Raw genomic sequence first — 27,794 nt, forward strand, 5'->3', positions numbered from 1 at the left:
TGTTTAAATCCCTCTGTTTCGACTCATCTGGTTCAACCCATGTTTCCTCTCCTCTGTTACAAACCCTCTTTATTTCAACACATCTGTTTCTATCCCTCTGTTTCAAAACCTGTATTTCACCCACTCTGTATGAAATCCTTGGTTTCTACCTATTTCTATCCCACTGTTTCAATCATTTTTATACCCCTCAGTTTCTACTTATTGGTTTCTGACCATTTGTTCTGTCCCATATGTTTCTACCTATCTGTTTCTACCCCTCAGTTTCAAACTTTCTCTTTCTACCACTTATTTCTTACCCATCTGTTTCAACCAATGTCCCTACCCCTCTGCTTCAAACCAGATTCCCACCCATATGTTTCTACCCACCAGTTTCTATAGCTCTATTTCCACTTAGAGAAGTGGAACTTGTGGTAAACCACTGTATGTTTATATTTTTCTGTCTGGGTACACCAATTGGCTGAATGTACATGTGGCTCCTCCCACAGGCTCCTGAATAAAGGTGACTGTCCCTCAGCCCCCTCCTCAGTTCAGGACAGTCAACCAGCAGGGAAGTGCCCTCATTCTATTGCGAATAAAAGCCAATCAGTTTTGTCAACTTCAGACTTTTGAGTCATTGATGTTGCATCAATTTTATTCGCAATAATCTTGACAATTGAGCAGATCCTGAAGCCAGAGAAACTGGAAATCGACCCTTAATTGCCTGAGGCATCTACCAACTTTGAACTCTGCAGACATCATCAGCCATCGTTCAGTTGGAGAACGACAAATTACAGGCATTGTACTCCTGGGTCAGGCCCCTGGTGTACTCGATGATCAGGGATGCTGCATCATTTCTGGAGGCAATGGAGATATTGAAAGGCCAGTACCTGAGAAATTCAACAAGGTCTATGCCAGACACCTCCTAGTGACCTGAAAGCAGCAACCAAGGGAATCAAACACCAAGTACCTCTGAATCCTATGAACCCTTGACGGGCCTGTGAATACAAGGCTATGATAGCCACAGAGTACACGGAGAACCTGATTAGGGATGCCAATGTCACAGGCATCAGGTCAAATTACATCTGCCAGAGAATACTAGAGCAAGATGAGCTCAGTCTGCAAAGGGCGGTTGAATTGGTAGGCACACTGGAGGTGGCCCTTTAGAACATGGAGGCCTACTAAACTGACAACACAGCAGCCTCATGGTTGCCCCGGGTGCCACCAAGCTGGGACACGCCACCACCATCATCTTCTGCCAGAGGCACGACCACGGCCACTATACGCGAGCACCTGAAGTGCTACTTCCGCGGCCTGGGCAAGCACCCAAGGGAACGCTGCACAGCAAAAGGTGTGGCCTGCTCCAGCTATGGGAAGAAAGGGCACTAGGCTATGGTGTGCAGATCAAAACCACCACTCCCTAGCAGCACCACGTGCAGGCCATGGGGGCCACTATCTTGGATGTTGCTATCTCCTGACTCAACACTCAAACTCTCTGATGCAGTGACAAGTAGCGATCTGACACTGGCTTCTATCACACTCGACCAGGGTTGTCCCCATCAACTCACCAGATCGATGATGGACGTTCAGGTAAACGGCCACGTGACAAGTTGCCTGTTCGATATTGGGAGCACAGAGAGTTTCATCTACCCCGACGCAGTGCAGTGCTATTCCCTTGTTGTAAGGCCAGTAAGCCAAAAGGTCTCCTTGGCCTCAAGGTCACATATGGTGGATGTCCATAGCTAGTGTGTAGTGATTCAAACTATGCGGGGCACAGATTATAAAAACTTTAAACTTCTGGTGATGCCACAGCTCTGAGCTGCCGTGCGACTGGGACTGGACTTTCAATGTCACCTTAAAAGGGCGATGATAAAGAACGATGGGCCCCATCTGCCCCTCATTGTCTGTAACCAGCTGTTTTTAAATCGCCTGCTGCACTCCACCAACCCATCAGCCCCATCCCCTACAGCCAACAGTCTGATCACCGATTGCACACAACCTGCAGACTCTCCAACCTCAAAATCACCCCTCCATCGCTGTTCACCAAACTCACCTCCGACTGTAAAGCTGTTGCCACCAAAAGTAGGTGGTACAGTGCTGAGGGCAGGGCCTTAGGGCAGAAGTCAGCGACTCCTCAATGAGGAGATCATTGAGGCTTACATCAGTCCTTGGAGAGCACAAGTGGTGATAGAGAGGAATGGGGAGAAAAGCAGGAGGGTCATCAACTCCAGTCAGACCATTAACAGGTGCATACAACTCAACACGTACCCACTTCCCCATGTATCCAATACAGTGAACCAAATCACACAATATCGGGTCTTCTTGACCATCGACCTAAAACCGGCATACCATCAGCTTCCCATCTGCCAGGAGGATTACCAATAGACTGGGTTCAAGGTGGTCGGCCACCTCTATAATTTCCTGAGAGTCCCCAATGGGGTCTCAGTCTTCCAACAGGAATGGACCTCATGGTAGATCAATACCAGTGACCTGCAGGACCACGACACCAATCTTCAAAAATTCCTCCACAACCCAAAGCTCCTTAACCTCAAGTACAATAAGGCTACGTGTGTATTACACACAACCCACCTTACCATCCGTGGCTGTGTGTCAATGAGAATGGAGTCATTGGTCCCGACCCTGACTGTATGCACCCACTCCTGGAACTCACCCTCCCCCAGAGCCTCAAGGCTTCTTTACTTACTATGCCCAGTGGGTCCCCAACTAAATGGACAAGGCCTGTCCCCTCATTAAATCCACCTCTTTTCCCCTAACACCAGAGGCGCACACAGCCTTCAGCTGCATCAAGGCGGATGTCACCAAAGCCACAATGCACGTTGTGGATGAATCCACCCTTTTCCAGACGGAGAGTGATGCATCAGGCGGTCACACTTAAATCAGGCAGGCAGACCCATCGTTTTCTTTTCCCGCACCCTCCAAAGCCCCAAAATTTGATAGTCCTCTGCTGAGAAGGAGGTCCAAGCCCTTGTCGAGGAGGTATCGCACTGGAGGCACTACCTGGCTGGGAAATTATTTACTTTGCTAACCAACCAACGTGCAGTCATGTTCAATAACCAGCAGTGAGGTAAAATCAAGAATGACAAGATATTGAGGTGGAGAATTGGACTTTCCATCTACAATTATGATACCTTGAACTGGCCTGGGAAACTCAATGATGCCCTATCCTGCAGAACCTGTGCCAGGGCATAAATCGACCATTTACAAGCCTTTATAAATATCTCTGCCACCCCGGAGTCACCAGGTTCTTTCACTTTGTCAAAGTCTGCAACTGGCCTTACTCTATCAAACAGATTAGGTCAATGACCAAAGACTGCCAGGTCTGCGCGGAATACAAACCATACTTATTCCAGCCAGTCAGTGCAGTTGATAAAGGCCTCCCACCCCTTTAAACACCTGAGTGTTGACTTCAAGGGACCCCTCCTCTCCTCAGACCACGATGTGTGCTTCCTCAATGTATTTGATGAGTACTCCTGTTTTCTGTTTGCCATCCCGTGCCCTGACATGACAGTTGCCACAGTCACCAAGGGCCTACACAGCCTCTTCACTCTAGCTTTCCGAGCAATATTCATAGTGAGTGGGGGCCCTCATTTATGAGGGATTACGTGCGCTCGTACCTGCTGAACGCATATTTTCATTTCCCAGGAAATTGGCGACAGCGACCACGCTACCAGCATGGCTGACATCCCAGGGTCAGTCCTACTCCAGAAACATGAGGAGTCACAAGTCAGACCCACTGGTCGAAAGGGTCCACCTCCTCCACCCCAACCCCCAATATGCCTATGTGGCCTACCCCAATGGGCGCAAAGACAATCTCCTGGCACCCTCAGGGATTTTGGAGACCATCACTGATTACCCCTCAACACTCACGATAACCAGGGCCATGGCACATTACCTTAACCCCAACACGTGACATACCAGACTCGTCACCGCGCATACACCAGCTCAACACCGATGACTGCATCCAGGCACCCAAGACTATCCAGGACCCCATCGCTGCGCCACAGTCACAGCCCGAAATAATTAATTTGTAATTGTATCAACACTTCACCCCATTGGACTCTTTTTAAAAACATGGGTTGAATGTGGTATACCACTGTATGTATATATTTATCTGTCTGGGCACAACTGTACCTGTGGCCCCTTCCCCAGTTCGGGACAGTCAACCAGCAGGGATGTGCCTTTGTTCTATTGTTAAAAAAAAACAATCAATTTTGCTCAACTTCAGTCTTTTGAGTATGGCTGATGCATCATATCCCTCTATTTCTCCCTCTGTTTCTACCCTTGTTTCAATGCATTTTTCAATCTCCATTTCTAACCCTCATTAAACCCTTAATTTTCTACCCATTTTGACACGTTTCTATTATCAACCTTTTTCTACCTGTTTCAAAACCAGTTTATAATCATTTCCACCCCTTCTATTTCAAACCCTTTGTTTGCATCCCCATTTTACTCCTGTTTCTACCCCTCAGTTTAACCACTCTTTTCAACCCCTCTTTCAACCCGTTTCAAACCAGATTCCCAACCATGTGTTTCTACCCACCTGTTTCAGTCCCTGTTTCAAACCAGATTCCCACACATGTTTCTACCCACCAGTTTCTACAGCTCCTGTTTCAGCCCACACTTTCAACCCTTGTTTCTGACCTTTGTTTCAATGCACCTGTTTCAGCCGTTTCTAAACCTCTTTCAACCCCAATGTTTCAACCTCGTTTCTAACCCTCTCCTTGAACCTCTAATTTTCAACCCGTTTCTATTCCTGTTCCTACCCATTTCCATCCTTGTTTCAACCCCTCCATTTCTACCTTTCCTCTGCCTATTTGAATACCTGTTTGCACCCCACCATTTCTACCCCTTGTTTCTACTTTTCTGCCTGTTTTAACCCCTCAGTTTCCACTGTGCTGTTTTCACTGCTTTATATCTCCCCGTGTTTCAACCACTTTCTTTCAATCGGTTTCTACCCTTTGTTTCAACCCGTTTCTACTTCTGTTTGAACTCCTCTATTTCTACCCCAACTGTTTCTACTCCTCTGTTTGAACCCCTTTGTTTTCCCCCCTCTATTTCAATCCCTGTGTTTCTATACCGAGGTTTCAATGAGAGGATATAGATTCTCCAGTTGCCTGAAACTCGGTGGTGTAAATAGTTTTTAATGGCATTCATTCAGCAGCAATATCAATTTTTCCTTCTAGATATCAAGTGATTATATTCCCCAGCTGTTGCAGTGGGATCTGAGCTCATGCTCCTGAATCATTAGTTCAAGTCTCAGAACGTTAGTCGATGTAAAATGGTGAGAATTGAATCTTGCAATTTCTTTGATTGCAAACCCTCCCATCACTTTGCATATTCTCATCACCCTCCTGTGAGGATGAGGTTTTCTGTAGGAAACTGTGGGTTTTGCTTTCTTTGCGAAGCTGTTACAAGCACAGAGATTAAATGTGGTGCACCCACTAATGGAGGTTTTAAACGGATGGATAGTAGCAAAAAAACATGGCAGCACAGTTGGCGCAACGGAGTTCAATTCTCCCATGGAAAGGTTGTCTGTTCTCCCCATCACCTGGGTGGGTTCACTCTGGGTGCTCCAGATTCCTCCCGTTCTCTAAATCATTCCAGGGATGGGAGTTGAATTGGGTGTAATTGGGCAGCACAGATTTCATGGTCCAGAAAGACATTCCATTGGGCTAATTCCTTTAAAACAATTTAAGAATAAGAGCATGTCAGGAAGGTACAACAGCAACTGCACTTTCTGAAAGGACAGAAGCAGCAAGGCTACCAGCCATTATTATGTCACCTTTCTACAGGTGCTCTTTTGAGATTTTCCTGGCCAGCTGCACCTCAATGTGGTATGGTTGCAGCAGAGAAATGGATCAAAGATCAGTTCACAGGACCATAAGAGTGGCAGAGAAGATCACTCCCTTTTCCCCATCGACGTGATCTACTAGGATCGTTGTCTGAAGAGGGCGCAAAAAATAATTGAGGACCCCTTCCACCCTGCACACAGCATCTTTGAGCTGCTCCGGTCGGGAAAGAGATACAGGAGTATCAGAGCCAGCACCACCAGGCTAAGGAACACCTTCTTCCCACAAGCAGTGAGAAAAACCAAAGGGACTGTTCACACTAACCATCCAAGCCTCCCATATACATGAAACAATATTTATTTATTTGAACATATGAATACTTGTCCTGCATATGTAATGTATGTCTGATTGTGTATTTGGATTTGGCACCGAGGACTGGAGAACGTTGTTTCATTGGATTCTACTTGTGCAATCAGATGACAATAAACTTGACGTGAGGCCATCTAGCCCAGTGAGCTACTCTGCCAGTTCACAGGAAAATAGCTGATCCAACTGCAGTCACAGCTCCACCTATGTGCCTATTCCTCAAAATCTTCAATTCCTCTACTGTTCAAAAATCTAATTCTACCTTAAATACATTCAAAGAGGCACCCTCCACTGCTTCCTTGAGCAGAGAATTCCACAGATTAACTCCTCTCTGGGAGTAGCAGGTCTCATCTGTCTTAAATCTACTCCCCCAAATCTCTAGGTTTTTATCCCCTTGTTCTAGTTTCACCTGCTAGTGGAAACACACTTCCTGCTGCAACCTTGCATATGTATTTCTCACAATTTTTGTCAGTTTCTGCAGGATCCTGCCCCCTTCAACCTTCTCAACTCCATGGGTATAGCCCAAATGCATCCGATATGTCTTTTGAATCTCAGGTTGCCCCAGTCACCATTCATTCTTTGGAATCTTAAGTGGCACCTTCCACCATGGTCATGGTGCCAGTACTCAGCAGGACTGGATGGAGTATCTGGAGGTGATAATATGGGAAGCCCGCAACATCTTTGGGTACTGCACTCCTCGAAACATGTCAGGAACAAGAGCAGCCACATGAATATGCAGATTGCAACATGAAGAAACTCTCATTGTCAATATTAATGGACGTTGAGGACCATTGAACACATCTGCATGAAGCACTGCCACAAGGCGGCAGCCAGCACCCTGCTCACAACCTCTACTCACTGCTACCTTCTGGCAGAAAGACCAGCATCTCTAGGCTCAACAACAGCTACTTTCCAACACTATCAGACTCTTTCATCTCCCCTTGTTACGCTAATCATCAACTGCTCCAACTCCAAAATAGGACTGTCTGCAGTATTGCAGGTCACTTTTATCACAAGACAAAGTGAACATTCAGACCATCGAACCTGCTCCACAACTCCACCTTGAGCTAAACCGTTCTCACATCTAGTTCCAAATTCTGGCCTTTTCCCCAAATCCCTTGATACCCTGACTAATTAGATACTTATCAATCTCCTCCTTAAACTCCTCCAGTGATCGGGCCTTCACAGCTGTATGTGGCAACGAATTCCACAACCCTCTAGCTAAAGAAATTTATCTTCATCTGTTTTAAATGGGTACCTTCTAATTCTAAGACTGTGTCCTCTTGTCCTAGATTCACCCACCAAGGGAAACATCTGATTCACATCTACTCCGTCCAATCCTTTCAGCATTCAAAATGTTTCTATGAGATCCCCTCTCATTCTTCTATACTCCACTCTAGCACTAGGATTACGGCAAATATTAACTTGCATATTACTACTGTGTTACAACTTTTCTTTATAAACACCTGTTCAACTTAGCAACTAACAATTTCAGTGCACATGTACAGTGTGTATGCCAATAAATTCAGAAGCTGGAAATTCTTTTTGATTTCTGAGATCTGCAGGGGAACCTGGATCACATGTGCAGCCAAGTTCAGCCTGCACTGAGAAAATGTAGCAGTGCAGCTACGTTCACAGGCTGACACTTGTGCATCCCATTGCAGATGTTGGATCCCTTAAAGTACAATGCATAGGATTAAAACAAGGAACAGAAACTTTGATCGTACTTGGAATATTTTATTTTCTTTGAGAAGTTCAGCTTCTCAGGAAAAGACTGCTTAATGCCCCAAATGCATCAGTTTTGCAAACATCACAAGGATTAGATTGTCCTGAAGCATAATATCTCCAAACACTTTATGATACATACATCTGATAACATTGCTCAAATGACCTTGTAACATGCTGCATATGAGTAGTTACACTGAGACACAAACACACGAACAGGCATACAATCCACACAAGTTGGTGCCACAAGCTTAACAATACAGATCAAATACTTTGACAAAAAGCTGCTTGTCACTTGACCAAAGAAAATAACAATTTCAAATGTATGGGTGATCAGAGGAAGGTGGATTATATTAAGTGACATCCTAAAGCGTGAAAGACATTTTCTTTCCATTATAATTCCTTTCATACTCCAGGTTGCAAAAGGAACATCCTTCCTGACCTTGAGTTCCTAACAACTTGAATTGGATGCCCTCCAGCTGTCACAATTTTTCAAAGTTTAATTCACAAAAGGATGGCTTTACATTCCTCCATCCCATCCCCCCCACCCCCAGTGGTGAATGAGTTCTCTTTCCTGCAGGATCACAGCACCAGATCTTCAAAAGCAAAGTTCAAAGCTGGATATCACGAAGCATCTCCGTACATAAGCATATATCTGATCGGACCAGATTTTAGTGATTTTCCAGAAATATACAAATCCTTTTAACTAGATCTTGAAGGGGATGAAAGGGAGAACATTCCCAACTGTGGTTCACTCTTCTCCAAGTCTATACCTGACAACAAAAGTTCTACCCAGATCATAAACCACTTCTTCAAAACAAGTGTTGGAATTTATTACTTTGAAAGCCATTTGGCAAAACCTCCAGTAAAATGCCGGTTATTAAAGTGATTGTACAGATATATTTCAGAAATGCAAGTAAATAACTTCATTCTCACCAGTTTGCCCATTTCAATATGTCAGGTGACAACCAGTGGATTTCGCAACGTTTCCTCTTGTGAATCTGGAAAAGCTAGCAGGTTTTACTCCATTTGATTTGCAAACCAAATACCATTATGTAAATATAAAAGTTCTGGCATAAATAACTACCATTACAGATTTTCTATAATGTCCAAAGAATTAAAATTATAATTAAAGATTTATAATGAGCATTTGACATCAAGCTTCATAAATGTTGGAACAACTATTTTAAATGAACATTTCCCCAAGTAGTAAAATGCTGTTTTGCATCATTCCAAGTGGTGATTCTAGATTTCAGGCCATCAATAGATGTACAAAAAGCATCACCTGCAGCTATCACATTCACTCTACGTTTAGAGTAAAATCCAATGTATTACAGTAAATTCTATTCCTCTATGAAATAGTCAAATGTAACAAATTCATTTTTAAAATTTTTAAAGTTAAACACCTGAGGATTTCATTTAAAAAAAAGCTTTCAAAACATTACTAGTGCAGATGGAATCAAATGGAACAGCAGAACCGACTGAGAGACAGTCAGTGTTGCAGAGAACAAATGAGCCTCAGCCAACATTAATTCATGAATGGCTGCAATTTTCCTCTGACAGTATAGAATATACAGAATTTTTATGATTAAAATTAAAGAGAAACAGCTTTGTGTTTATTTGTCAGATTGTAGCAGCTTTATATTTTGCAAAGTAAGAACAAAAGTACCTACGCTGCGTGAATTTCAAGTTGACAATCTCATTTGAAGCCCATAGCAGGTGTGTACATTAAAAACTTCTGTTTAAAACCAGAAACCATTTCATAACCACAGAAAATAAATCATCCTTCGACACCAAAAAAAATGCAGTCTCTCACTTAAATGGAGTATCCCACATCCATAGAAAACAGATAGTCCATTTGTAATTCGGAGCTTGAGAATGTCCATGAAACTCTGACCTGTATTTAGACTTCAGGATATGATATGAAACACAGCAAGACCCAACATGTTCTAATATATAAAGTGTCTGGCGTTTAAAGATTAGACATGGTAATGGAATGTATTTACCAAAATAAACTCGAGCACCTTACAAAGTGCTGGAGGGACTCAGCAGGTCAGGCAACATCCAAGGAGAGAAATTGACAGTCGACATTTCAGCACAAATTTCCTTCCACAGATGCTGTGTGACCAACTGAGTCCCTCTAGCACATTGTGCTTTGCTCCAGTTTTCTCAGAACTTCGTTTACCTAAATGAACTTGCACCATCTTTTGCTTCCCAACCCCATTATGATCATCATTCAACTCAAATGCCCCAGAGTCAAGAAACTGCTGATTTCAATCTCTACATCTAATTAATGTCATTGTCCCTTCTCAATATCTTCCTCTAGATCACCATCAATGCATTAACTTTCCCAAGTCTTAAACACTAGCTGAGCCAACTGAACCATCTGTTTTTTTTTGGGGGGGGGGGGGGAACAAAGGTGTCTCTGTTATAACAAAAAGCAAGGCTGGAGAAACTCAGCAGGACACACAGCGTACTTTATATACCAAAGATATGTAACCAATGGTTCAGGCGCAAGGGCTTCATTAAGGTACGAGCAAAATGCAGGCACTACATTTTGCTTATACTTTGGTGAAGATTTCAGACCCAAAAAATTGGTCATCTTTATCTTTGCTACATAAAGTACACTGTGTGACCTGCTGAGTTTCTACAGCATTGATTTTTACTGGAATCACTGCATCTGCAGACTTTTGTGTTTCACTCCAATTCGAATTGTCTGATCTGGCTGGTTCCACATTTACTATACACACATACACACACAGCAGACATGGAAAATTAACACTGGGCTTTCACAAATTATTAAATCCTGTATTTACAAATACTACCTTTTATAAAGTAGAACATTCATGTCGTTGCAACCTTTCTGACACTGTACATTGCAAAATGCTCCTCTTTATCAATTGTTCAATGTAAACAGAAATCCTCAGTGGCTGCCTTCGTATTACACAAGTTTAATACAAACCTTTTCCATCATGTCTGTGAAACTTCTGGGTTTTAAAAAAAAGGAACATTCTCATAATAAGCAAATTTTTTAAAAAAAATCTTTGACAATGTTTCATCAGTGATAAATCAAAACCGAACCAAGGACTGTTTAAAAAGTATTTTAAAAGATTCTTAAACTACTGTAAATGTCAGGGACACACACCGTCCAGTTCACAACACTAAATGGAATGGCCAACAAGATGTTTCTTTTCAATATAAACATAGTCACATTGACTCTTGATTAGATCTTTACAGTCAATTGCAAAGGACAAATAATTAAAATGGTATTAAAATTAACACAATAACTAAAGTGCAGAAAAAGCAATTAGATATTACAAACTGAACACAAAACTATAAATGTCTTTTAAAAAATTCGGGTCATTTGTTGGACTTTCACCATGACCTCCTGCATTATTCCAGGTACATGAATTCCAGATAGAGAATTCTAGACCCTTTTGTTTTTTACATACATTGCTTCACATTCCTTTACTGCAGTATTGAATTACTACCCAATGGACTTGCATTAACACAAAAGGAATTTTTACTTCACAAACATTCAGAACAGTTTTCAAGCAAAATGGTAAGAGTTTTACCATGCCCTTTGTAGTGCTGTGATGCTTAGGGCTAGGAACAGTTCCCATGATGGGCATTAATCAATAGACGGGCATGACAGATTACACAAAGAAAACAAAAACCTAATTAGTAACACTAAAACAGGCATTTCCAAGATTGTCACAACCCAATACACATAATAGCATGTCATAAATTTGGCAAAATGCCTTAACGCTCACTAAATTTTCATTTCAGATCTCCTTCTCCGTGGATGGATTTTTTAATACGCAGCAACATGGTTGTGAGCCATTGGTCCAGTCTCGATATGGAATCAAATTCTTTCACCTACAGGATCAAAATGAATTATACTGTGCAATTAACAAGAATATCTGAAATAGATACTATATTTGCAATGAGAAAATGTTATCTTTAAAACATTTTTTTTAAAATAAATCGAGTGTCTGCAGATGTCTGGTCTTTGAACAAAATGTCACTAATGCCACATTAAACACATCACATCAGTCTGATCATGTGTATCCTCAAATATGGGCATCATTGTTGAGCATGTCAGAGGTGCCTGAGAAGTGGAGGATGGCTAATGCCGTCTTAATTTACAAAAGGCTGCAAGAAAAAGCCAGGGAACTACAGGCCAATGAGCTCAACATCAGTAGGCCCTTTCAAATTGCCATGTAAAATGGGGTTAACTGGGCAGTTAGAAAGGGTCTGACCCGGACAACCCCATCGGAGTCCAACTGGGTCCCTGACCTACCTCAGAGGTAGTCAGGGAACCCAGTTAAACTTTCCTAGGTCCTGTCCACAGGCGATTTGAAAACAAAAATAGCCAACCCGTTTATTCTGGTGACATCAGCGCTTGCGTGCATGCATCACCGGGCACCCAGCATCTGAATATCTGGAAGTACTTCCAGTGATTAAGTGACATGTCATTGCAGGGGCAGGATCCCCCTTAAACCAGCGGGTTAGTGATTTAATGGGTAGATGCCCCGACAATTTAAAAGGTGCTTCCATCACCTTTGCCCCAGTAGTCGCAGCTTGGTCCCAGGAGGGCTACCCAGGTGGTGCAGTTTAAAAGAGGCTGGTGACAGGTAAATTACTGGAGAAGATTCTGAGACAGGATCTATTTGCATTTGAATAGGGATGGACTGATTAAGGATACTCAGCATAATTTTATGCAGAGGAAATAGTATCTCACGAACATGGCTGAGTTTTTTTTAAAAAGAGGTGACCGGAAAGATTGAGGAGGACAGGGCGGCAGATGTTGTCTACATTAGCTATTCTCAACCTTTTTTCAGTTATGGCCCCCTTACGACACTGCCCAACGTTTATGTGAAGCAAACAAGTTTAGATGGGTTCTCCTGTACTTCTCTCTGACTGACTACTTAACAAACAAAAAAAAATATGATTTCAGTCCGTGCCTCCCCTTACCTTAAATGTGCTGTGCCCCCCCCACCACCGGGGGTGGGTGTGCGTATAGCCCCCGTTAAGAATGGCTGGTACAAGAACTTTAGCAAGGCCTATGACAAGGTTCTACATAGAGACTGGTTTGAAATATCAAGTTACATGGGATCCAGGGTGAGCTGGCTAATTGGACATAGAGTTGGTTGATGGGAGGGTGGTAGTGGAGGGTTGATTGGAGGCTTGTGACCAGAAGTGTACTGCAGGGATTGGTTAAGTTTGTCATTCATATTAACAACATGAATGACAATGAAGTTTGCATGCTTAGCAAGTTTGCAAACAACACCAAAAATGCTAGTGCAGTGTATCAGTCAGTGAAGGTTATTCAAGATTACAACAGGGTTTAAATCAACTGGGAAATTTGGTCAAGGAATGGCAGATGTAGTTTAATTGAACAAGTGCAAGGGAATGCACTTTGGACAGTTAAACCAGCGCAGGATTTGCATGGTAAATGGTAGGGCCCTGGTAGAAAAGAGACTTGGGGTGTCACGCAAATGTTGAAGGCTTTTGCCACACTTGCCTTCATCGGTTAGGGCACAAAGTACAGGAACAGAGACATCATGTTACAACCCTAAAGGATGCCCATGAGATGGCATTTGGAGTGTTGCCACCCAGTGAGAGGAAGGATATTGTTAAGCCAGAAAAGGTTCAAAAAGTATTCACAAGAATGCTGATGGGATTGGAGGGCTTGAACAGGGAGAGGCTGGGACTCTTTTCCATGCATCAAAGGAAATTGAGGGTGACCCAACAGATTTATAATATCATATGAGGCAAGTAAGATAAATATTTATAATTTTTTCCCAGGGTAAGGAATACAAAATTATATGCATGGATTTAAGGTGAAAGGGTAAAAATTTAAAAGGAACCCAAGGTGCATCATATTCACACAGAGGCTGGTGGGTTATATGGAACAAGTTGCCAGAGGAAGTGGTGGAAGTGGGAATAATTGTTATATTCAAAAGCTAATAAATCAGGGACATAGATAAGAAAGATTTACAGGATACGTGAGGGATAGGAATGCAGCAAATGAATGAGCTTTGTTGGGCCGAAGGGATGGTTTCCAGAAATCTGGGATTCTGTGACTTCAATTCCAGATTTGAATTCTTTTGGGTTAGCAACAAACAGCAATTCAAATCAAACGACTACTCCATGTGCTGAGATTTTAAACCTGTTTCACCCATCAAAAACTAGACAGGAACAGAGAATCAAAAACTGCAGATGCTGGATAACTGAACTAAAAATACAAAATGCTGGAAATACTCAATGATCAGCAAGCATGTGTAGAGGACACAAGAGGGCTATTGCTTCAGGCTGTACAGGTTCCACCAGAGGTTAAAAAGAAAAGTCAGAAATCAACTGTGTAGAGTGAGGGACTGCAAAAGAGATTCACCTGGGTGTTGGCTGGAATGTTTCACTTGGAAGGACTGCTTAGGGCCTTGTATAGCGGTGCAGAAAGGAGTATAAGTGCAAGATTAGCACTTCTTGAAGTCACAGAGGTAGGTACCACAGGGGGATTGGTGAGAAGGGATGAGTGGACAAGGGAGACCCAGAGAGTGGAAGATGTGCCTGCTGGTGGAAATTGAGGAGAATAATTTGTTAGATGTGAAGGCTGGTGGGGTGGTAGGTGAGGACAAAGAGAAGCCTGCCCTTGTTATGTCTGGGAGATAGGGGAAGGGGCGAGGCTAGATGTGCAGGAAATAGAGTGTGGGTAAGGGCCAAGTTGATGGCAGTAGAGGGGAAGCCGGGTTTTCTGAAGAAGGAGGACATCTCAGATGTTCTGGAATGGAAGGATGTCCTGGGAGCAAATGCAGCAGAAGAATTGAGAAGAAGGAACAAAATTTCTCTGCAGATGTCGGAGTGGGTCTAGGTGTAATTACAGAGCATCTATGGCATAGAAATTACTTAAGGTGGTATGTGGGTTGAAAGAAAAAGTTTGAAAATCACTGATCTAGCTTGATCCCGCCAAATGCAGCCTACTCTTTTTTTTTCTTTCAAATATTACCCTGCGAGTAGTTGCTGCTTCTCAGTAGGAACAATGAATTCATGCAAAGAGGGGACAATGCACCACCGCATACTTCACACATGTATGGCATCATTGGATCCAAATGTATCAAGATGGCTTAACCTCAAAGGGCCGAAAAACCTCCTGCGTCTTTAAACAACTCAATAGTGTGTAACCGATTAAATCTAACCTCTCACATTATAATTAATCTGGAACAACACACAATTTGCTGGAGAAACTCAACGAGTTGAGCGTCAATGGGTGAAAAAGAATGGCCAACATTCGGGCCTGAGCCCTTCAGCAAGTCTCGAAACATCAACTGTTCCTTTTCTCCCACTGATGCTGTCAACCCAAGTTCCTCCAGCTGATTGTGTGTTGCTCCAGATTCCAACATCTGCAGTCTCCCGTGTGTCTACAATTTATATGGAGCCGTGTTCATGAAACCTTTGTTGAGGCTGGAAGTTTGAAAAACAAATGCAATGTGGATAACTGCGAACGGGCTGTACTCACAGCTTCAGTGTAAGCTTCCCCATTCTGTTCCTCATGGGCTTCAAGCAATTTCTACCAACAAAGAATAAAGACAGTCAATTACAAATGCAGATCGGAGTGGTGTATGTGGCCGTTATCCAATCATAGTCACCCCAACTGCGATTATATGATACAATGAAGAGATGGGGGCAAAAGCAGGAGAGTAAAAATTGGGAGGGGGGGGAATGATTAAACTCCCAGGAGGAACTCAACAGATGTTTCAGGTCTGAGCCCTTCATCAAGGCTGAGAGTGCAGAGGGGAGACAACTAGTGGGCAGGCCAAAAGGGAGGGGGAGGAAAGAACAGCCCCTCACCCCCCTTCTCCCTTCTGGTTCCACTCTTTTCTACCTACATTTCATCAACAGGATACCCTCTGCTCCAGTTCCATCTGGTTCTGCCCTTCACGCAAGTCCTCAATAGTTTATGTCATCTTTTCTACTTAACAGATTCAAGCATTGGAGGTATATGTCTCACTCATCAATCAACTTTATTGAACCCCACCCTGTATGACTCATCCTCATCCACCTGACATCCCATTTTCCCTCTTGCCTCTCTCCTCCTTTGACTGCCTGCCAATTAAACGCCTCCATCTCCAAACTGCACACCTCACCCTCCCCATCTGTCATGCTTCACCAATCCCCTTCTGGCCTGTGTCCAACCTTTCCCACCCTATCCATCTGTCCTTTGCACTCTCAGTCTTGAAAGGTTCCAGCCTGAAACACTGAACATTCTTTTTCTCCCACCGATGCTGCTCAGTCCACTGAACTCCGCCAAGCACATTGTGTTCGCTCCAGGTTCCAGCAACTGCATTCTCCTGTGCGTCTGGTATCAGGAAAGCTTGATATATTACACACAAAAAGACCAATGAACAAGAGAATCCTGCCAAGAAATTAAAATGAACCATGCAGGTCATTTTATATAAACAATTGAGAAAAAAAAAAGTTTTTCTCTTCTGGACTGAAGCAGGATAGATTGTTCTGCAACACTGAAAATTCCATTATATATCGTGCGTCTTCAAATTCCAGCAGCAGGGACACTCAGAATGAAGTCAATGCCCACACAAAAGACCTCAGAAGCTGACTGATGAAGGGCTTTCGACCCAAACCATCGACTGTCTACGGCTTTCTGTGGATGCTGCCTGACCCACTGGGTTCCTCCAACACTGTGTTACTCCGGGGCAGGCTTGTAACTTGCATCACATTATCCTAGGACACCTGTTTTTGTGCACTCTGGTTTTACCAGCTTGTTGCTGGTCTAGGATGTTTGCCAGGCAGCAATACTAATCATTTTCATCCTGCACCCCATTCTAATCCACCACTGTGATTTTCAGTTCACCACCAAATGAAAATCCCAACTCCCCCAGCTGATAAACCATAAAGTCTCCCACCACTAATGGCCTACAGACTTTGGTGTTACAAATTCCCCAATAAAGTTAGTGCGAGTAAAATCTCTTTACACCCCCCCCCCCCAACTAAATAAACAATGGTCCATTTGGCCTTTAGCTGTCACCTATTTCAACCCAATCCTGGTTATGAAAGGAGTTGTGTCTAGCTCATTTTTGGGCTCAATTTGAAGTTTTGAGTAAAAGTCAAATGCAAAAAAAAACTTGGCTGAATGGTGTACCAACAATAACCTCTCACTAAAACCAAAGAGATAATTACTGACATCAAGAAAATCAGGTGTATGATCCAGTGATCACTGGGGAATCAGAGGTGGAGAGGGAGAGCAAATTTAAGTTTTTGGGAGTCACTAACTCAGAAGATCTTTCATGGACCCAACACCCTAATGGCATTGTGAATAAAGCAGGTCAGTGTCACTAGTCCCTCAGGAGTTTGCTGAGGGTTGGCATGACATTGGAAACCTTGGAAAATTTCTGATGATGTGTAGTGGAAAGTGTGCTGACCAGTTGCATCACGGTCTGGTATGGGGACACCAATATGCCCGAGTGTAAAGCCCTGCAAAGGGAGGTGGACACAGCCCAGAGCATCACAGGCAAAACCCTCCCCACCATCAAGAACATCTACGGGGAAAAAAAAAAAAACAAAAAAAAAACATCTACGGGGAATGCGACCATCAAAGAGCAGCAGCAATCATCAAGGATCCATACCTCCCAGCACATGCTGTGTTCTCGCTGCTACCATCAGGAAAGAGGTAAAGGTGTCACAAGACTCACACCACCAGGTTCAGGAACAGCTGCTACCCCAACACCATCAGATTCCTCAACTGTAAACTCAATCAGGGGACTCATACTTATGCATTTTATTGTTTGTTGTTCTCTTCTCTGTATTGCACAGTTTTTACATCTCTTTATTTGTTTGCATGTATACGCTGTGTAGTTTTTTTCCACTAACAATAAGTGGTAATTCTACCTCACCCTCAGGAAAAAGAATCTCAGGGCTGTATGTGATGTCATGTATATACTCTGGTAATACATGTGAACTCTGCAGTTGCCTTGTGTGGCTCTCCAGAGGCGAACTCACTGGATCGATTTCTCCATAGTGAGGTTTCCCTGGGTAAGTCCCATGATGTGGTGCTGAGAAACAATGAAAGGGACAACACAAAAATGCAGATCTCTGCAAACCATCTAAGCCAGATCCTTGGCTCTCAGTCCTGAACACTGTCAATCGCTAAATGTTGCAATTACTCAGCTGGTCGTGCAGCACAGAAGCTGAGTTATTGTTTCAGAGCCCTTTCTTCAAATCGTCTACGATAAACAGTTTCCCTCTCCATAGATGCTGCCTAGCCTGCTGAGACCTACCATTATCTTACATTTTTAAATTGAAAATGTATTACGTTTGGAGTGTTTTCCAAACATTAGTTAAGAAATATGCCAAAATTCGAATGCTATTACAGTGGCAGCAATGGGGGTTCGAATCCACCGTTGTCTGGAAAGAGTTTGTATGTTCCACTCACATCTGCGAGGGTTTCCTCTGAGTGCTCCGGTTTCTTCCCATTTTCCAAAGATGTCGGTTAATTGGTCACATGGGTGTATTTGGCCAGTGAAGGCCAGTGGTCCAGAAGGACCTGTTAATGTGCTGTAACTCCAAATTTATGAAATAAATTAAAATTTTCAAAATCCTAAAACCAAAAGGTCAAAAAAAATCTAAAAACATTAAAAAAAAAACAATTAAAAGAAAACAAAATCCACCAATATTTTTCACCTTTACTGAAATAGGGTAGCACCCTGCACCAGGTCCAAGCAGATTCCTGCTTGGAACAGATTCCTGACAAAATTCCATGCTCTTGCTGCCACGCCAATCGGCAAGGTGCCCACTTTTGGGAAACTGCTGGGACCTCAAAGCCTGTGAACTTGTGCCCTGTGAGCACCCACAGTTGGGAGCTGCTAGAATTTCCCCCACTACATTCAGCTCAATCATTTCACTCTGGGCTTATCGTCTAACTTTTTACAATAAGGGCATTACGGGGCTTTATGTTCACAGGTCTGACAGCATTGACGATTAGATTTCTAATTCCCATGTCCAGACACACAAAGGGTTCCACTCACATTTGAACTCCCGTATCCATGATCCTTTTAAAAGTTCTCATTCATTTCTGAATTTCTCCGAGGGACGAGCACGATCCTACCTTGTTCATCTCATCTATTGCTTTCCTGCAATCTATCAATCATCATAGCATATGAAATTTGCTCTATTACTGGCACATATGTCTTTAATTCCCCAAGGTCTTAAATCTGGAGCATTCTCCTTTCATTCACCAATTTTTTTCCCCCTTTTATCTAATTAACTGACTGACTCTTTGGTCATTGCATGGATGGCTTGATTTATTTTTTAAATTTAATAATAGCCCTGTAAAATGCCATGTGGTTCTTTATTACATTTTAAATTATATCTGCAAAGCAGTTGTTTGAAATACAAACTGAATGTGGCCAACCCTTTATTTGAAAGAGCAGCAATGCAGCAATTTTTTCCAATGATTTTCCACAATTACCTTTAAAAGCTTGCATTCCCGCGAGTCTGAAAATGCTGGAAACATTTCTTCATATTTCTCCAAAGCAAGCTGCAAAAAGAAAAAAAGGATTGAACTTTATTTCCCATGTACTGAAGAGATGTGTTCTTGAGGGAATGTTCTGCAGTTCCCTGAATGAATGCAACTATAACATTCAAGAAACTTGACATAATCCAGGATAAATTGACAACCCACACACTACCCTAAACATTTGTTAACTCCGTGTTCAGAGCACAGTGAGTCCATCAACAGAATGCACTGTGCAGTACGCACCCTCTGCAAAGCAGTGACTTCTACAGCAAGGCGAAGGGTAGGAATGCACATGAACACCACCAGGTTTCAGTCCAAGTCGTACAGCATCCCAGAAGGTGCCCAGATCAACAGTCTCTTTGATCGTATCATATTGGATATGATGAAAGCTGCAGTCTTTTCTGTCGTGAGCTGGGGAAAGCTGAGCAGACAGTCAAAGAGCCTCTCCACACTGAACTATGGACGGATTCATTACCATGGGAGCACCAGCAGAAGGTATGGGTTTACACCAGGTTGCTGACACGGCAGTACTCTCAGTCACACCTCTTGCTCTCTCTTTCTCTCTACATAATGGTATATTGAACTTTTTTGTATTGATTCCATCAGTCCTGGAAATTCATTCGGCATGGAAGTGAGGTCACCAATCCTCCATTATCAGTGGATCTATTTTTCCACCAAGATAGGCTTATTCACAATATATTTAAAAAAATTTAAAAAATGCAAGGCCTTTCTACTTTCCTCTCTATGGATGTTGCGTGAGCTGGTGAGCTTCTCCAGCATTTGTGCATTGCACTACGATCCCAGCAGCTGCAGACTTTCCTGTTTAAATCTTTATTCATAATATAATATTCATACATACACAACGGAAAGATTTTAACCTTTGTTGTGTCATGCTCGTTTGTTCATTCTGCTATTGTACACTGTAGCATTAATCATATTTAGCATCACCCCTGGGTTTGCCTTCCAGCCCAATCTCAATGCCTGGCAGCAGAAGGACCCTAGTCTGTGGTCCTTCCCGACAAAGCCCTCGCGTTGACTACACCAAGCCTCAGTGTGTCCCTCCACACGTACTCCTTGCAGTCTGGAACATGCTAGTTGGCAGCATTCCCTCACTGACATCTCACTGTGCTGGAAGGCCAACAAGTTTCAGACAGGCCAAAAAACTGTTTTAATTTACAGGATATGGCTGCTACTAGTCAACTCTCATCACACTTGATAAGATAATGTTAGAAGCTGCCCCGAACCTCAGCCCTTGTACGGAACGTATTGGTTCAGTACAAATTCTAGGATTTAGAGCCCTTCCAGTCAGATTCTTCCTGTGCCAATGAAATATCATCCACAACATTGTCCACTACATAACTGCGATGGGGAGAAGACAGTCACTCTCCTCTTTGCAGAAAGTGGATTTGCTAAATCTGTGGCAAAGAATGCAAGGGTCCTTGTCATGATTCATCCCAGTGGCAGTGCAACAGAGGGCTCTCTGATTGACAGTGGAAGGCACAAGGCAAGCATATTGGAGAGCAATCACCATGTGCTCTGCTACGTGCATCTCTCTCAAACATCTAGATTCAAATCAGTCATAGTCACGTCTGATACTTAGTCCTACCCAATGAATTACTTTCATGGCCATCTCATGCAACAGGATACTTTTGCATCCAGGGGCCCAGACATTCCAAGTAATATTATTTTAATGCTGCTGGCAACTGAAAGGGTTATCATAAACATTTAGTTCATATTTCTAAATACATTCCTAAATCTTCCTAAATTTCCATGAGATTTTGAACCTACCAAGATGAAGGCTGCAGAATGTTCAAATGTAAATTCAATTTTTATTTTGCCACTGTATTGTGTGTAAACCTGTCCCAAGAACAAAACCATTCCAACATTTTATAATTCTTACCAGCTTACTTTCCAACAGGAGCAGTTTAAGCCACTTTCAGGTGGAATCGCCTGGAGAATGCGGCTCCAGGGCAGCTGCAGGTATCTGCGAAAAGGACTTTCAGTTGGGAGCGCTGAAGGGGGTTTTCCACCACCTGAAAGGTCCGAAGCAGGGAGAGATGCCATGGAGCAAACGCCGGCTCCTGAGTCAGGGCTTCCGTCTGACACCCCAAGCCCCCTCCTTGCTGCCTGACAGCCCCCTCCTCGCTGCCTAACAGCGCCCCCCCCCCCGGTGCGGGATTACGGGGCTAGGGCGGCCGGCGTGGAAAGTCAGCGCTGGGCCGGCCGGCGCAGGACGTCAGGGGTGGGGCTTGCTGGCCACTGATATCCCGTGCGGCCGCCCCAGCGCTGACGCTGCCTGTCAGGCAGCCGGGGACTGCAAGGCACCTGAAAGCTGCGAGCCGCTTTGCCTGGTGCTGCTTTCAGGTGCAACGGGGGATTCTCCAAGTTGGAGAATATACCTACAGGAGGAGGGCTAGGTAAGTGCTCCTCCTGCCCGGTTTCTCCACTTTCAGGTGGCCACCCGACAGCCGCATTGGGGTAGAATAGGCGGCTTTTCAAACAGGTATTCTGGCCACCTGAAAGCGGCTATTGTTAGCAGCTCAATGTGAACAGTCAATACGCAATTTTCATTAGTTAGGTGAGGACAATAGAAACCAGTAGAAACAAACCAAACATTTTTCTTTATCAGGTCATGTTTCATTTTAAATTGAGCAGAGTCCATTTTGGCTTCTTTGTTTAATTATGAAGTCACACCTACCTTGGCATTCAGCTCATCAACAATGAAATGGCACAGTGCTGCTTTGAAGAAATATTCCTTTGCACTATATTTCAGTAAAGGATTGTCCATAGTGTTAGTTCCAACCTGCAGTACAAAAAAAAACCGCACAAGTTGCACAACACTGGGCAGAAGCAGAAAACAAATAACGTACACCTGTGGTAACAATATCATCCTTGGTTCCCAGTGCTAAACTAGCAATTGAATCAAAGACGCCATTGCACCCCTGTATACACCTCAATTATTAGGAGATGATTATAATGCCCAGCCTATATTCCAGTAGCAATTGAAAATACTGATCATAAACAACAATATTCTGACATTTCCGCAAAGGTTCTTCCAAAAATCCACTGTCGTACTGAAATCAATGTCCTGTAATTTGGTTAGCTATCCAATGCAGAATATTAAGGAAATGACATGTGGAGTATTGTGTTCAGATTTGGTCATGGTGTCAAGCTGGAGAGGATGCAGAAATATTTTACAAGGATGTTGCCAGGATTCAGCTGTCAGGAGAGGTTGAGCAGGCTCGGGCTTTATTCCTTGGAGTGCACTGGTGAATTCATGGAAGTATACAAAATCATGAGTGGAATAAATTGGTGAACCCACAGTCCTTTGCCCAGAGTTTTTTTTTGGGGGGGGGTGGAGGATGGGGGAGCAGCGACCAGAGGATATCTGTTGTTTGAAGTGAGGGGTGGGGAAATTAGATCTTGAAAGGAATCTGAGGGGTAATGTTTTTAAATACACAGACAGTGGTGGATGTATGGAATGTGCATGCTGGAGGAGATGGAAGAAGCAGGTACTCATTGCAACATTTAAGAAAATATTGGACGGATACATGGAGAGGACAGGTTCAGACGACATGGGTCAAACACAGGCAGGTGAGTCTAGTGTGGATGGGATGTCTTTTGGACGGCATGGGCAAGTAAGGATGAAGGGCTTGTATAACTATGACTGAGAGGCGCAGATGGAAACTCCAAAATATGAAATACATATTCAACTGTAAAAGAATATCTTGTCCTTTTTCTTCGATGGGCCGTTACAACCTCTGCCTCATACAATTCAGTTGGAAGTGCAGTATTTCTATCACTATCTCCATGTAGCAAACATTTCCAGGAAGCTATCTGTGAGGCTTGACTAAACTAGATATCAATGTTAAAAGTACCTCTTTGCATTTGATGATGGGGATGGGATCAGCAGCTGAAGTGAATGCTCAGTACTTTCTTATTTTGCCTTAGTCCTTTTAGTACAGGGTTAGGGTTAGGGGCAAGGAGGGACACATTCTCAGCTCCTTGCTTTCTCTGTGTTGATGATGTTCAAGTGCATGCAAAAGGGGACACTTTTTGTATCAGTCCGCGTAAAAGGGATTCAGGTTCTTCTGGTATTGCAAACAACTGACAGGGTGGCACGGTTAGTGTAATAGATATGGCCAGCAATTTGGATTCCGATCTGCCACTGTAAGGAGTTTGTACCTGCCCACCTTCCTCCAGGTACTCTGGTTTCCTTCCACATTGCAAGGATCTGCAGGGTTAGTAGGTTAATTGGTCACCTGAGTGTATTTGGGCCTGAAGGGTCGGTTACCAGGTTGCATCTCCAAACTAAAAGTGAAATTAAAATTGAACAGATATTATTATCGAATCCAAAGGCAAACAGTTCTCACGGGCTTCATTTAAATGTGGTTGGAAAGTGTAAAATTAATATTCAATTTAATATCATTTCATTTTTAACCCTTCTGGTCACGTTTAACTTGGTGTTTTAATTACTGCAGGAAAAACAATAGTTACAATGGATCACACAATGGTCTTTTTGTGATTTCTGCTTTTATTCAAGTTTAAAATGAGAATGATTTTGTTTCTGTTCAATTTGAATTACAGCGAGGGGAAATTCTTAGAACACTGCGCTGTGTTATTTGCTGTTATCAAAAGTGAGAATCTGTTGTGAGGCTTTGCCATTTTTAGAAACTGAACATGGGGACTTCACAGAGCAGAAAATATTCCACAAAGAATAATCAACAATGCATTGACCAAGAAACAAAAATGCAGCAAGATTTCAAGGTAAGAAATCTGCAGATGTTGGACAACTGGAGGAACACAGAGGGCAACTCAGCAGGGCAGGTAGCAGCTGTAAAAGCACAGATAACATGCCGAGTCCCTCCAGCACTTCACGGGATTTCAAAGCTCAGTTGAAATTCCACAGAGATTTGAAGAGCACTATTCACCCAGCCATTTCTCCAACACCCCCTGTATAATGAAGAAGCTCTTGAAGTGGCTTTACATGTTGATGATGCACCCCACTCTTGGACAAGTTTATTTTAATCAGGGTAAAGGGATGAGATAGACCAGTATAGAACAAAATGAATCCCTTATTGTGACTGACCTGCTCGTAGATTTCTATTGCCTTCTGATACTGCTCCAGTTGTGCTGCATAGGAAGCCACTTTTAACAGGCACTTGTTAGCCGAACTGAAATAAAAGAAAAATCAGTTGCAATTTTTAAGGCAATGTTAATTAACTTAATTTATTCATGGTCAGCAACATTGTGTTAAATACCTGTTTGATTCCTCTCCTTTGTAATAATCTGCAGCCTGTTCATAATGAGCAACAGCCTGAGAAATTCAAACAAACGTAACAATGCTTAATGGTCTTTAATGGATTCTGAAGACTTCTGTACTGTATCGAGCTTAAGGCGATGTTACACACCCACAACACCAATCTCAGTTAGATGATTTGCCTAAGCAGAGAACATCAGCAGTTGTGGGACTGCATCCGTATCACTGTGTAACATTCTGGACAGCATAATTTACGAAGGATCTCAAAGCACTGAATAGGGCACGGAAAGGTTTTGCCGAAATGATACTAGATTAAAGGGACTTCCAGTTACGAGGATAGATTTTAATGACAGGAATGAGTCTTCTTCTAGTAAAGAAGTTCTAATAGAGATGCACAAAATTATGACAAGTTTTGTTATATCAAACTGACTTCTTCTGAGAAGTGGGTTGGTGCAAAAGTTCAAAGGCTCCTTTTATTGTCACATTAAAAATGCAAGATACATGATACACCAATTTTTTGTCTGCTGTAAGGCAAACAGAGAGTTGCCATGAGCATTGCCTGGCACCCCGAACAATAGGAAAAAGAGAAGCAAAAGAGATGGGCACAGTCTTAGAATTAGAAGGTACCTATTTCAAACAGAGATGAGGAGAAACTTCTTTAGCCAGAGGGTCGTGAACTTGTGGAATTTGTTGCCACATACAGCTGAGGAGGCCCGATCACTGGAGATTGGAGGAGACTGACAGGTATCTAATTAGTCAGGGTATCAAGGGATTTGGAAGTAGATGTGAGAATGGTTTCGGTCAGGTTGGAGTTGCGGAGCAGACTCGATGGGCTGAATGGCCTACTTCTGTTCCTTTATCTTGTGATAAAAGTGACACGTGATGAAAGAGAATCCCCTCAGAGGCACCGCGTGACTGTGGATTCACCTCCAGAATTCCAGCAGCCTCTGCGGCGTACAGACTCCAGTTCAAACAATCACACAGAGTTAGGGTTTAAAATAATGGGCTAAAGTGCAAATGGGGAAATGACGAGAAAGGATTTGGTGAAGATTTGAAGCACACTGTCTGACAGCACAATGGAATCATGGAAACTTTCAATTCTACCTGTATTTAAGAGAATTAATCTGCAGTGTCATGAGTATAGTTAGGGGAGGGTCCAGTTTTAAAACCGTTGAGCAATTCTTTCAAGGAGCTAGGAAAAGTAGTCAGTAAATCCCCTCCTTCAGTACTGTATGTTTTCCGAGCAGCTACGTACTCTTATTGGAAGGTTGCGATTAGTGTCACCCTCCAGAGAACTATACATTGTCACTTCATCTTGACGCAGATGAAGAAAATGCAGTGGCATATCCAAACATGCCAGCAAGGCAAAGCCAAGTAGTCCAGCAAGTCATGTGGAATTGGGGCAACACATTCTATAAAGAACAACTCAATGGAGTGACAGGATTGACATAAGGGAACTGATGCTCACCTGAAACACATAGTGATCACTTGACTCCCTTCTGCCTATCCTCACCCTCCCACCTCAGGCTTATTAGAATGTGCTGATCTCAACCATCACAGAGGTCATTATTATGAAGAGTACTTGAAAAGAAAATAACCAACTGGAAAATTGGAAAGAAAGACAGGGTGAGGAGATGGGATTTCATGTAATCCAACTGAGAAACTAGCACAGGTATACACAATGGTTCTCTAATCTATACAATGTACTCACACTTTACAGGGTTCACACTGAAGAAGCACCCTGTGTGCACAGAAAAAGCCTCAATCTAACACAATACCTTTTCAATGTCTACCAGTTCAGATTCATAAATTTCTGCAATCGTAATATGGTGTTTTGCAGCAATTGTAAATCTTCCCTGTTGAATTAAAAGAAAAATAAAGATTTTGGTCATACATTGGATTTGTGGTTTTAGATAAACTTTCTGTGTAAACATCATCTGTAGGGTACAGCTACATAAAATACATCATCTGCAGGGTACAGTTACATAAAATAATTGAGATATCAGAAATAAATTAATGAAGTTTCTTACCATGTCTGTGTATATATCAATAGCAGCATTTAAGCAGTTGATTGCCTCTGTAGGAGATACAATAAACTACTTTAGAAAAGTGAGTTCCATCATCAAACTGTTCAATCTGTAAACCTCACTTTAGTCATATTAATTCGCAAAATCCTACAGCATGGCTAAAAAAAAGTGTCACGTTGGAATTAACTCAGGTCAATTGGATTGCATATAGATATCCATAAAATACTAGCAGAATAGATGGATCCAAAAGAAGCAGACTATCAATAATTCTATACGTTTCTTTAATGAATAAAGGAACTCTAGGTTTGAATGCTGGCTCCTGCTGTTGCTAGCTGGGAGATTAAAATGGAGCAGACAACATCAACGGACAATACATGGCAGAAGACTAGGAACGAGAGAGGAGGAGCACAAATTAAAGCAAATGGGACAAGTGTAGATGGGTAGAGTGGCCTTAAACACAATGGCCCAAGATTCTGTGAAAGAACAGAGCGCGTTGATTGGGGGGGGGTTAAGAACGCAGATAGTGTATTGGCTTTCATTAATCGGGGGATTGAGTTCAAGAGCCATGAGGTAATGTTGTAGCTCTATAAAAATCTGGTTAGACCACATTTGGAGAATTGTGTTCAGTTCTGGCTGCCTCATGACAGAAAGGGTACAGATTCTTTGCAGAGGGTGCAGAGATTTACCAAGATGCTGTCTAGATTGGAGAATATCTTGGGAGGTAAGGTTGACAGAGCTAGGGCTTTTCTCCTTGCAGCAAAGAAAGATGCAAGGTGACTTAATAGAGTTTTACAAGATTGTGTGTGAAACAAGAAAGACTCCAGATGCTGGGATCGTAGTTAATACACAAAAGCATTGGAGAAGCTCAGCAGGTTGTGCAGCATCCGCAGGAGGCAAAGATACAATGCCCTCCATGGCAAAGGATCTTGGGCAGTTACTTTTACGCCTCCAGACTTTGCTCTTGCCATCGCTCTGATCTCATCTGTCAACACGACCTTTTTCATTATGATGAAAAATTTTCTGTCATCAGCTGTTGTGGTCTTCCTTGGAAGACCAGCCCCTTTGCAATTACTGAGCTCACCAGTACCCTCTTTCTT

At 42.8% G+C, this 27,794-nt stretch overlaps 1 protein-coding gene across 4 annotated transcripts in view; it reads right to left on the reverse strand.

Annotated features, from left to right (window-relative positions):
* LOC138760988 (beta-soluble NSF attachment protein) overlaps positions 1-27,794 on the reverse strand; it is a 73,402-nt gene that overhangs the window by 9,981 nt on the left and 35,627 nt on the right. The window contains exons 4-12 of one of the 4 annotated variants that reach the window (XR_011356045.1): positions 26,701-26,747; positions 26,449-26,526; positions 24,672-24,727; positions 24,500-24,584; positions 22,109-22,213; positions 19,363-19,431; positions 15,397-15,447; positions 11,651-11,756; positions 8,814-8,878 (exon numbers count right to left, since the gene is read on the reverse strand). Coding sequence is in view for 2 of the 4 variants with exons in the window: in XM_069932415.1 (XP_069788516.1) it covers positions 11,658-11,756; positions 15,397-15,447; positions 19,363-19,431; positions 22,109-22,213; positions 24,500-24,584; positions 24,672-24,727; positions 26,449-26,526; positions 26,701-26,747 (590 nt within the window). In the remaining 2 variants the exon portion in view is untranslated. Of the gene's footprint in view, positions 1-7,868; positions 11,757-15,396; positions 15,448-19,362; positions 19,432-22,108; positions 22,214-24,499; positions 24,585-24,671; positions 24,728-26,448; positions 26,527-26,700; positions 26,748-27,794 lie in introns of those variants that run through there. The other 3 variants (XM_069932415.1, XR_011356046.1, XM_069932416.1) reach the window with 3 other exon arrangements.

Source organism: Narcine bancroftii, chromosome 4, assembly GCF_036971445.1.
Source record: "Narcine bancroftii isolate sNarBan1 chromosome 4, sNarBan1.hap1, whole genome shotgun sequence".
NCBI classification, from domain to species: domain Eukaryota; kingdom Metazoa; phylum Chordata; class Chondrichthyes; order Torpediniformes; family Narcinidae; genus Narcine; species Narcine bancroftii.